General features: G+C 43.6%; 1 protein-coding gene across 1 annotated transcript in view; it reads right to left on the bottom strand.

Annotated features, from left to right (window-relative positions):
• Positions 1-8,458, bottom strand: part of LOC115144941 (procollagen galactosyltransferase 2-like) — a 29,913-nt gene extending 21,455 nt beyond the window's left edge. The window contains exon 1 of the mRNA XM_029686097.2: positions 8,144-8,458. Within this exon, the coding sequence (XP_029541957.1) occupies positions 8,144-8,394 (251 nt within the window). The 5' untranslated portion in view covers positions 8,395-8,458. The remainder of the gene's footprint in view (positions 1-8,143) is intronic.
• Between the last annotated feature and the right edge of the window lie 4,276 nt (positions 8,459-12,734).

Raw genomic sequence — 12,734 nt, forward strand, 5'->3', positions numbered from 1 at the left:
AGGTGTATGTAAACTTCCGACTTCAACTGTATGTGTGTGTGCATTCTGCAGTAACTCCCCTCCCCCCAGGCTGACGTCGCTGCAGCAATACATGCTGGCCTGTCGGGGAGGGAGGGTGAGGGGGTGATTGAGACCTCCTAGCCGTATTCCTCAGAACATTCACCGTCAACACAGGGCAGAATGAGCCAGGTGTAGCTCCTCCCCCCAAGAGCCTATATAACACCCCATCTTACCTCATCCTCCCACACCATGACCTACCTTGACTTATCCATACACACTCTCAATCAGGCCACACAAACTTCCAAATATAATCAGTCAGAAAATCCATGTGTTTTTGCCCTCTGTCCTACCTCACATACGTCCTTCACAAAAATATAAATGTTGGTAATTTAGCAGACGCTCTTATACAGAGTGTCTTACAGGAGAAGCCAGGGTTAAGAGCCTTGCTCAATGGCACATTGACAGATTTTTCAACTCGTCGGCTCAGGGATTCTAACCAGCAATGCTCTTAACCACTATGCTACCTCCAAATCACGTTCAAATTCACATGTCATTTTCACTCACATGAAATACACAGACAGCAAAACAAATATTTCCTACTCTGTGATGTCTAGATAAATGCAGTGATAGAAAAACATACAATCACAATCATTTAGTTTTAAGGGAAAATGAGAAAGGCAGAGAGAAAGGCGAGGGAGGGAAAGAGAGAGGGAGAAAGGGAGGGATATAGAGTAAGAGAACGTGAACAGGGGTAGTACAGAGTGCCTCTGTGGTTAAGCCAGGGTGATGACACACACAGACAGACTGACTTGGCTAAAAGTATAGTTCCTCTGTGACAACATGAAGTCCTTCCGGCCACTGCTGAATAAATAATTTGTAACATCCCTCAAAACAGTTTACACAGCTTCCCCACCTCCCTCTCCCTCTCTCTCACACACACAAAACACCCCTTAAAACACTTCAACTGAAACACACCTCCTCACCTCTCTTTCTCTCTCAGTCTTGTCCTGTCTTTCTGAAGAGAAATAGAATGCTTTGCCTGTCTGGATGCCATTCTGTTTCAGCATTAGCCAGATCCATTGTTGGCCTGCTAGTATGTGCTGGAATAGACGGGCAGCAGGGAGAAGAATTCACAATTTGATCCAACACCACCTCTGGAACTACTGGTCAAGAGACAATCACTTCCATGCCAACAGGCCCATCTATGTGTAATGATTCACTGACACATGGCCAGGGCTGTTCTGAGTACAGCCACAACTCCTGGCGGGGGACATGGAGCTGTTCTCTCTGCTGGCAGACACAGGTCTGGGGATAGTCCCATCTCCTCTCAGGTTTTATGAAGAAACCACTGGCTGAGTATTAACACTCCTCATGTGAAAATGGTATGTGTTGAATGAATCATAAGTGTGTGTTCTGTTGTGTGAGTTAGGAGGTGGTGCTCTCTCTGTTGTATGAGTGATGGAGTTCCTGTGTCACTGAGTTACTGTCTTCACTAAGCACAAGTCTGGCCCAAGGCTAGTAGAAATACACAGATACACACCGCACCACCACCACATGCAGACCCCAACAGACTGTAACTGGGCCAGAGCACTAAGGATAATCAAACACACACTCACATACCAGCCATGTGCCAGCGATATGATCTAATCCACGAAGAGAAAGAGAGAGACCAAGAGAAGGAAAACGAGAAAGAGAGAGAGAGAAATCAGAGCCCAAATTGGCTGCTTCAAATCCCACAAAATCTTCTCTTGTCCTTTCTTTAAAACAAATACCACCAAAAATGTCAAAGGCTCCCCTCCAGACATGATTAAAAAGACATCCATTGGGAAACAGTTGGTGTTTGGAATTCTGGATCCAGTATTGTTATCCGGTAGAAAGGGAGATTTTTGGAAGCAAGGGTCGTGTTTGAGTAGGCAGCACTTCAAAAACTCCAAAACGCTCCTGGTTTATCTTTTACTATAATGGCATTATACACTTTGAAAACATTAAACTTCTGAAGAACATCCACCTGGTAACAGGTGGATCTGCTACCTATCTCCCCACCAAAGGATGGGACTGGGAGATATGGAATAGAGATAGAGATCCCGGCCTCGTAAAGAGCAGATCTGCAGCAGAGCCAGTAACACAACACACCATCAAAACTGACAGTGGGAGCTATAAGATACAGACACATCTCTCATCATGTCCTTTAAAGTTTAGAATGTTGTTGGCAACCACTGGAATTTCCCTGTGATAGCGACATTATATACATCTAATCAAATGTATTTGTCACACACAGTTTACAGCAGGTATAAAAGGTGGAGTGAAATGCTTATGCGCTAGCTTCCACAACAATGCAGTACATTCATCAAAAATCAATTATAGCAAGTATTAGAAGTAATAGAAGAGGTAGTGTGCATAGCAACAATGGATTTACAAATATAATGTGGGCAGTGGAATCAATAGTATATATTACAACAGCAGAGTTGACTTTGTGTGTGAGTGTATGTGAGCTCTTAGAGTGCGTGTGCGTGTGTGTATGTGTTTATGGGGTGTTTGTGTGTAGATTTGTGTGTAAAGGTTGGATGTGTGGGTAGTCAGTACAAATCATTTCTACGGTAATAATGTATTGGTTATCTGGTGTAAATAGTCTCTAAAGTGCAGGGAGACAGCTAGGTTTAGCTTGTCAGCAGTCTGATGGCCTGGTGGTAGAAGCTCTCTCAGAGCCTTTTGGTCCAGGACCAGATGGTAACAGAGTGAACAGTCCGTGGCTCGGGTGACTGGAGTCCTTGACGATGTCTGTCATAATAGCTGAGGCACACATGGTTTAGATGGTGTTCTCAGTCATATACAGTATCATTGAAAAATGATGGTTGTTGTTCATACTTTTCTGTTGTCAGGATGTTGGCCTGGGGGGAGGTTTATGACAGTCATAAATACCTCTTCCCCCCCTTTTCCTCTCTCTACACTACTGAGGTTACATTTGCAAAACCCTTAGTTAACATAGAGATTCTGGGAACATCAGTAGGTGGGGGGAAATTAACTATATTCTGGTAATCCGAACAATTGATACTTAATGAATATGATGTGGTACTTAATGAATATGATGTCAGTTCGGTTGTCATCTGAGACATTCTCATCAATGATAAGATGACATAAACTATACAGTGGAAAGTCTACACCTCAGAGTTATCGGATTCACATGGAATTGTTGTTCAACTTAAATGTTTGAATATTAAATTATTTGTGATGGGAAGAAATGTGATTTTAGCTTCTAAAATGTGAGATGCGGGTTTCATAAGATAGGGCTGCTCACTCAGTGGCCTGCCCGCGTGAAGAGACAGAAGTTGTAAACTATGAAACACACCCCTTTTCTCCCTTCCTATATAAAGCCTTGAAGACAATAGAACTTCCTGTTCCGGGGATGTAGGACGACGGTCCTATGTCAGATTGGTTCAGATAATAACTACAGAACGAACTTTGAACTCTTATTCACTACAGAAGTGATACCTCCTAGCCGTTGAGTTAGCAACCGCAGCTGCAAACGCAGGTTAGGAAGGAACAGACAGAGTATTCCGTCTACCACACAACGACGTTACTACAACGTATCCAATTGACTCGGTTTGGCAACACGGCCTTCCATCTACCACCAACCTACTGAAGCACAGCTCAGAGTAAATATTTATTGCATTTTCCTTTTCCAAATGGGCGGTAATTTAGAATGCATAAGATACTGTATTTACGATAGCACAGCTTCGCCTTTGTTCCTCAGTCTTCCCGCTCCTTCACTCAACCCAGCCCCTCTTCTTTTGTGTAACCAGCTGTCATATCTGTTCCGCCCGCTAGGGACGTTTTCCTTTATGAAGTCATTTGTAATCAAGTTATGATTAATTATGTGTATGTGTAATTATGTGTGATTAGTTAGGTATTTAGTAAATAAATAATTAAACCCAATTTTGTATTGCTGATTCAAATTGTTAGCCAGGGTTTGTACAGATAACTAAGAACTTACAACTTTCAGATGAGACTGAATTAAGGTGACGATTGATATTGACTGCTATTGATGTAAAATATTACTAGGTCTTTAAGAGTTTATTCGGAAGATAACAGCTCTATAAATATTATTTTGTGGTGCCCGACTCTCTAGTTAATTACATTTACATGATTAGCTCAATCAGGTAATAGTAATTACGGAGAAATTATTTTATAGAATAGCATGTCATATCACTTAATCTGGTATAGCCAAAGACACGACACTGTTGTGGTTCAGACTTCATAGTTTGTGCATCACATTATCATCATCAAAGATGTAATATGGAGAGTATAGAAACGGCAATGGAATCTATTTATTAGGTTTTTTCACACAAAGTTCAGAGAACAGATTCTGTTGTCACAGTCAAAACACAGCAACAAATAATTACTCTTCAGTTCACTTTCACCACCTGGAAAAGCACTTCCCATAAATAGCCCACAGACTCAGCTCCAGGCTACGGAGTTACTCCTGAACACTGCCCCAATGATGAGCTCAACCTTCTACTCCAGTCACAACACAGAGTCATGACCTCTGGGGACCAATCACAGGGCTGAGTCACATTCTCTTTGCCGTCTTTCGGATGGGACGTTAAAAGGGTGTCCTGACTCTCTGAGGTCATTAAAAATCCCATGGCACTTATCGTAAGAGTAGGGGTGTTAACCCTGGTGTCCTGGCTAAATTCCCAATCTGGCCCTCAAACCATCACGGTCACCTAATAATCCCCAGTTTACAATTGGCTCATTCATCCCCCCTCCTCTCCCCTGTAACTATCCCCCAGGTTGTTGCTGTAAATGAGAATGTGTTCTCAGTCAACTTACCTGGTAAAATAATGGATAAATAAAAAAATAAAAATTCTAGCAACCAATCACGAGCCTGGGTTCTGGCCCTTGTCCAATCGTTGGCCTGCGGCCAGCTTAGTGTTGTCCTGAGGGCAGGGGAAGGAGGTGGGGGGAGAGAGAGGAGGGTACACTGTTTGAGCATGGCTGGAATGTGGCTTCACTCACTAACCTGCTCTGCCACAGGGTAATTCTCAACACAAGCCTACCGACCACCCTGCGTCCCCGCCCCCTGTCTCCCTTTTCCCCCTAATTCCCTGAATTCTTTTGCAGCACAGTGAGAGACTCTCTCACCTCTCTCTTAGTCATCTCTGTCAGACTCAGATACCTCCCTTTGATTTTCAGACTACTGAAGCCTTCTATGGGGAGAGTGCGTTATCCCAACCACTCTTTCTCTATCATACACACAGACTGCTCTTCCTCCAGCCATCACAGAGAAGAAACCTGCATGTGCCCCTAAATATACACACACACTAACACACACTTTTCCCCCATTTTATTTCTCACTTGAACAGTGACAGCCTCCTTGTCCCAGGGGAGAGCAGGGGGGAATTGAAAGATAAGCAGTGTCCAAGCTCTACCCTTCAGCCCCAGAACAAACACACACACACATGCAAGCACGCACACACATTAATCAGCCACTGGCACCAGGTCTGTGGCCAGCAGAATTTAATCTGCTGGCCACAAACCGGAACTCTACCACTTCTGTTGCTTTTCACTACCTCTCTCTTTATAGAAGTTGTATAACTACAGCTGTTTATACAATGCATATGTATTTCAACATTTGAAAACACATTCTCATGGGGACCTGGTTCCACTAGTTTGTAAAACAGAATGACAACATTTGAAAACACATTCTCATGGGGACCTGGTTCCACTAGTTTGTAAAACAGAATGACAACATTTGAAAACACATTCTCATGGGGACCTGGTTCCACTAGTTTGTAAAACAGAATGACAACATTTGCCATTTGTTGTGTGTTGTATGACATTTACAATACTGTCATAAAAGGATGGGAGGAGGCTGTTGGCTCATGCACTTACAAAACAATTCAATGATCACAGCAACAGTGAGCATGGATTTTCCTCTCTTATATAAGAACCGAGTGAAAAACACCACCTAGAAACAGTGAGATTTGAGGCAAGCTTGGGAGAAACATTTTGACTCATTTTCTAGTCTAGCTCTGGCAGATTGTCATACTTACAAAACTCTTCTTTATGGTATAGTCATTATCAACACTGAACGTCTACTTTAGGCTGCTCAGCCACCCAATAAATGTCTCTTTGCCAAACACTTCTCATTGGCAGTCAGTATTGAGAGCTTGCAGAGCTGTACTGAGACCTTATCGGTTCTGACTCAGAGGAAGCTTCCAGACAGACAGTAGAGTGCAGCAGCAGACAGATCCTACACAGCAGGGATCATCAACTAGATTCAGCCGCGAGACGATTTTTCTTGAGTAGATCGTCAGGCGGCCAGAACATAATTTGAAATAATTTGTAGACTGCAAATTGACCGCAAGGAGCTCAAACAGATATAATATTTGACTAAAACATAATCATTTCAAACCTTGCTTACAGTTGTAAATGATCACGAGTCTCTCTACTGTGCGTTTGAATTTTTGGGAACATATTTCCAAAATTAAAATCACTTGGAGCTGGTTTCCTTGTGTTTTTACAGTCTTTTGTGTCCAACAATGAACATTTTTGCTCAGAAGACATGGGGGACCAAATCAAACCACTCTCTGGCCAATTTCAGCCTGCGAGCCGCCAGTTGGGGAACCCTGCTATAGGGTCTGCTGCTTCTATACATCTGGCTGTGCTATGTGGACATTATGTTCCACAGCTGGTTCAACCCTCAGGCTACGCTGGGACTTTTCGTCCCTCCCTAAATTACTTTGCTTAGTGCTCAGTCAAACGCAAACTGTTTTGACTCTCAGGATGGCTATGGAGGGGAGAAGAGAGATAAAGAGAGAGGTAGAAAAGAGGGTGTACAGTGGTAAATATGGGAGAATCTGCTTTATTAGGTCATGGAAGATGTAAAGTCAGATGAACTTCACTGTGGATGTTTATAAGTCAGGTACAGTACACTATCAGTAAAACGTACTGAATCCAAACTTTTAATCAAAATGGCTATATAGGATTCAATCTGGGGCAGATGCATAGGACCACATTTCAGGCTCAACTGAGCAGAGCCCTGCTCCAAACAGAACCACAGGCTCCATAGTGTCTGATTATACTGTCTCTATCCAGTGTGTGGCTGTGTGCTGGATGCCACAAGTGGGATTGATGGGTCTAGGCCCCTTTCTTTGTTAGTTAAAGGGCTCCACATAAACATGTTGGCTCAGTCATTTGGCCGTTTACTCTTGCGGAAGAGATCCTAGTGGGTCTAGACCTAGTGTGTGTGTGTGTGTGTGTGTGTGTGTGTGTTGGGAGGTGCATGGTCTCATTGAGAAGCAGAAAGACATAAAGCTGCAAACAACAGCAAGTGTTTGAAAGGATGAGTGGAACACCAAATACAAAAGCACCCCACAGGGCATGACAGCAATTCTGGCAGAAACAGAGAAAATGCATTAATACAATATCAAGTCTCTCAAAAAGTGTCGTTGTCATGAGCAACAGAAGAGGTATCTAGGCATCTAGTCTCCACATGCTTCTGTACTGACTTGTTTTGTCCCTGTAGACTAGTCATTCAGATCGCTCCATTTCTCCCGTGATTTTCTCCACTGCACTTTACGCATGACTTCCTTAGTGTGCTAGCTGAGCTCCCACCTTCTGTGCGGCTGTCAGAGCCGCTCAGTGTCTGGTGTCTACGTACTCTCTCGCATCTCCAGGCAGGCTGCCTGCTGGCCAGGCCTTATTACTGCAATCACGATCCTTAAACTTTAACTGCCTATGGAAAATGTAGGGGCCCCCATCCCCGGAAGCTGTTTTAGGACCCCTGATTTCCGCAGTGTGTGCGTAAAGAAAAATAGCACCATCATTAACATCCTCTACCCTTTCATCTGATCCTAACATGAAATTAGGAACCCGGGAGACACGCAAGGAGAGCGCGTTGTAAAACACAGCAACAGGTCACGTTCACGCTGACAGCGGCATCTCTGTTCTTTACGTGGACATGAGGTTCTTATTATATTACCCTACAGCAAAAACAGCTTTATGTTGGGCTACTTTTTGTAGCCTAATAAAGTGCAAATCCGGAATAGTGGCGGGTGCGCGGATCTATACGTCATTTGGTGCTGTATTGAAGACAATTTGGCCAAAAGAAAGTTATTAGAAAGTTAGTTGCGTTTCTCACCATATAGCGATCCGCTCCTTCGGGTAGTCTAGCCTGTCGATGCAGCCCAGGTAGTGCGGCAGGCTGTGCGCCGCGTTGCGAGCCAGAATGGCGATCATGATTTTTGGCTTCAGCAGGGACGATTCGGGTCGGACCGGGTCCTGCACCAGAGTCGCTATGTCTGACATGCCACCGGGCATGAAGGCGACAAGTAGAGCGCAGAACAGCCCGACTCCCACGGCTCCAACCGCAGGCATCATTCCCAGCATCATTCGACGGACCGTTATTCCGACCTGAGCTCCGCCGCGACTGAATATGAGAGTGAGCGTTAGCGATGGTGGGAGTGAGCAAATAAGGTAGGAAGGGGGAGGGAATGGAGTGTATGACGGAGGGAGAGGGGTTACCTCTAGAGTCTACCTCCTCCCCCAAACTTTCCTATAGCGTTCGTACAGCTTTCCCAATTACCCCTCTCTCTCGCTCTCTCTATGGGAAAATACATGGACATTACAGGGGCTGAGTACAGAGCAGGGAATCTGTGACAAATGTGCACATGTCCAAGAATAACTTAATTTCAGTAAGTAACACATAACAGTTCTTACTCAAATCCAGCACTTTACTGCGCTGTAGAACTGATAAGCCTAGACACAACTGCTGTATTTGTCAGGTCAAATCTATGCACGTGCATTGTATAAACGGTATGCTATTCTAGTGTGACTAACATAGGTTGTTTGTGGTTGTAAAGTCAGATGATTTTTAAACAGCATGTGGTTTGACCGCTTGGACATGGCTACATTGTCCTCCTTCGCTCTGCTGTTTCTGTAACTCTCCTCCTTTCCTTACACGTATGGTAAGTACATCCTTCCTGTTCACCATCCCCTGTCTGCCTCCTTTCCCCCCTTCCTTATTCTCTCTGTATTTCCCCTTTCTTTGGCCCTCCTCTCTGACTGACTGTTTCTTGGGTGGTGCAGCTGCAGCAGCAGGGTTCTCAGAGTACCATGAGTGACATCAGTCCCAGCTGCAGACAGATAGACGGACAGGCAGAAGGACAGACACTGTTTATTTACCCAATAGTGACGCCACCTGTTGATGTTTCCATTCTTGATTGAAATGGTCTAATGAGTGTTCATTATCCTTAACCCTGTAGTTGGATGGATGTTCCTGATGAGAGATGTCTGGACAGGAGCACTAAAGTAGACATGTCTATCTGTCCATTGTGTTGAAGCAGGGTCCAAGAAATCCAATTAGCTCCCCCTAGTGTCCCAATAAAGTAGCGGCAGTTGGAATCCATCAACGTTCCTTTAATCAGTAATGATTATGAAGCTTTATGAAGTAATAATCCAAAAGATGAGCCTGAGAATGTAAGCCACACCATGTATTCATTTATTTCCTGGCTTGACTTGATTTTGTAGTCTGAAGACAACATTAGTCAATAGTAGTCAATGTTCCTCAATTCAGATTTCCAGAACCAGACTTACAGTATGTTGTTTTGTGATATGCCCTTAGTTACAATTGTATCTTGCACTTTCATATAATGCAGACAGTTTTTCCTTGCGATGTCTGTATACCTCCTACTCTGAAATGTTTTGTATGTTCTCCGTTTTATCCCAAAGCCTTTGCTTTACATTTGTCGCTACATACAGAACCAGTCAAAAGTTTGGACACATCTACTCATTCAACGGTTTTTCTTTATTTTTACTACTTTCTACATTGTAGAATAATAGTGAAGACATCAAAACTATGACATAACACATATGGAATCATGTAGTAACCAAAAAAAAGTGTTAAACAAATCAAAATATGTTATATTTGAGATTCTTTAAAGTAGCCACCGTTGCCTTGATGACAACTTTGCACACTCTTGGCATTCTCTCAACCAGCTTCATGAGGTAGTCACCTTGAATGCATTTCAATTAACCGGTGGGCTTTGTTAAAAGTTAATTTGTGGAATTTCTTTCCTTCTAAAATGCATTTGAGCCAATCAGTTGTGTTGTGACAAGGTAGGGGTGGTATAGCCCTATTTTTTAAAAGACCAATTCCATATAATGGCAAGAACAGCTCAAATAAGGAAAGAGAAATGACAGTCCAGCATTACTTTAAGACATGAAGGTCAGTCAATGCGGAAAATGTCAAGAACTTGGAAAGTTTCAAGTGCAGTCGTAAAATCCATCAAGCACTATGATGAAACTGGCTCTCATGAGGACCGCCACAGGAAAGGAAGACCCAGAGTTACCTCTGCTGCAGAGGATAATTTCATTAGAGTTTACCAGCCTCAGAAATTGCAGCCCAAATAAATGCTTCACAGAGTTCAAGTAACAGACATCTCAACATCAACTCTTCAGAGGAGACGTTTATGGTCGAATTGCTGCAACAACAAAAAACACAACTAAAGGACACCAATAAGAAGATGAGACTTGCTTGGGCCAAGAAACATGCGCAATTGACACTAGACCGGTGGAAATCTGTCCTTTGGTCTGATGAGTCCAAATATGATAATTTAGGTTCAAACCCTGAGTCTTTGTGAGACGCAGAGTAGGTGAACAGATGATCTCTGCATGTGTGGTTCCAACCGTTAAGCATGGAGGTGAAGGTGTGGTGGTGCTTTGCTGACGACACTGTCAGTGATTTATTTAGAATTCAAGGCACACTTAACCAGCATGGCTACCACAGCATTCTACAGCGATACGCCATCCCATCTGGTTTGCACTTAGTGGGACTATCATTTGTTTTTCAACAGGACAATGACCCATCACACCTGCAGGCTGTGTAAGGGCTATTTTACCAAGGAGAGTGATGGAGTGGGCCATCAGATGACCTGGCCTCCACAATCACCCAACATCAACCCAATTAGGATGAGTTGGACCGTAGAGTGAAGGAAAATCAGCCAACAAGTCCTCAGCATATGTGGGAAATCCTTCAAGATGGTTGGAAAAGCATTCCATGTGAAGCTGGTTGAGAGAATGCCAAGAGTGTGCAAAGCTGTCATCAAGGCAAAGGGTGGCTACTTTGAAGAATCTAAAATATATTTCGATTGGTTTAACCCTTTTTTGGTTACTACATGATTCCATGTGTTATTTCATCGTTTTGATGTCTTCACTATTCTTCTACAATGTAGAAAATAGTAAACATAAAGAAAAACCCTTGAATGAGTAGCTGTGTCCAACATTTTGGTTGGTATTGTACTTCACATGCAGTCCATTGTCCTTTTCAACCTTTGTGTAATGAAGAACTCAATGAACGGCTGATATTCCACTTCTGTTTGGGATAAATGCACGGTTCCATTTTGTCTGGAAGGGAAACAATTTCTAAATCACCAGTACTAAATGCTTTATGATGACTACTGCCAAGTTTATGCTGTTCTAAAATGTCATCCAACACATTCCCTAACTGCATAGATCCACAATTTTAGAGCCACTCAAAATAGTAGGGTAGATCCTCGTATTTGAAAATGTAATGGTCCTCAAGTAAATGTATTGGTCCCAAATTGTCAACAAATCATCAAGCCCTAAATGAGTTGAATGAGGTATGCATGTCCCGGGCTACAACAAAAATGTGTGCTGTTGGGGGTACTGGAGAACTGGAGTTTGGAAACACTGCTGTGGAACCCTGTAGAGCACCCGGGGAGAGGAATTATGCACACCCAACATTTGCTCACAAGCTTGATGGAAAAATATGGCTACAGAAACAATATGTCTTCTCTCTGTTTGCTGCTTCCAAGAGTGTGTTTTATTAAACATTTCTGGAGCAGGTTGCCCAGCAGAAGGAGGCCAACACACTCAGAGAGGGAGAGACGGAGGAAGTCAGGGTGGATGGGGGGGTCTGAGGTCCCATCCTTTAATTCTTCCAGGGCTTTCAGCCACAGATGGGGGAACAAAACACTCCATGGGGTCAGAAGGTAGAGGAGAGAGTGTCTTAGACACAAGTAGTCTGTCACATACAGCCTCCTCTCCTCTCACAGCCTACATACCAGTGGAGGCTGCTGAGGGGAGAACGGCTCACGTCCAGAACGAAGCAAATGCAACGGCATCAAACACATGGAAACCATATGTTTGATACCATTCCACTGATTCCGCTCCAGTCAATACCACGAGCCTGTTCTCCCCATTTAAGGTGCCACCAACCTGTGATACATACAGTTGGGCCTACATGTACTATAACCAACCAGATGTTACTGCTCCCTCCCTTATCATGTGAAGTAGATGCAGTATGTGACAGGCACTATTCCCAGTAGAATGCTATGGCTACATCCTGGAGTTCTCTGAATTCTCATGTAAAGCACTTGGGAGGCGCTCAATGAATGTATTTCAATCCATTATAGTGTATCAATAGCTGTGGCTCCTCTGATCTGAAGGTTGTCTGCCTGAGTAATCCAGTGCATATGGATCAGCATCTCAAGGCTGTATATAGAAATAGGGAGACAGTTGGAGCAGCTACTGCAGTGAAGCTAAAGCCAGGTACTAAGAGCTGCCTGGCGGGTGTATTAGCTGGCTAATAGGAGAGAGATGGAGAGAGAGAGGCAGAAAGCTAGAAGCTGCTGGATTGAGTTAACATTAATAGCTTAGTGAAACCATGCTGGCAAAGAGTTAAGTCTCTCCCAGAAAGAGACCAGCCAATA

Source organism: Oncorhynchus nerka, linkage group LG17 (genome assembly GCF_034236695.1).
Source record: "Oncorhynchus nerka isolate Pitt River linkage group LG17, Oner_Uvic_2.0, whole genome shotgun sequence".
Lineage (NCBI taxonomy): Eukaryota > Metazoa > Chordata > Actinopteri > Salmoniformes > Salmonidae > Oncorhynchus > Oncorhynchus nerka.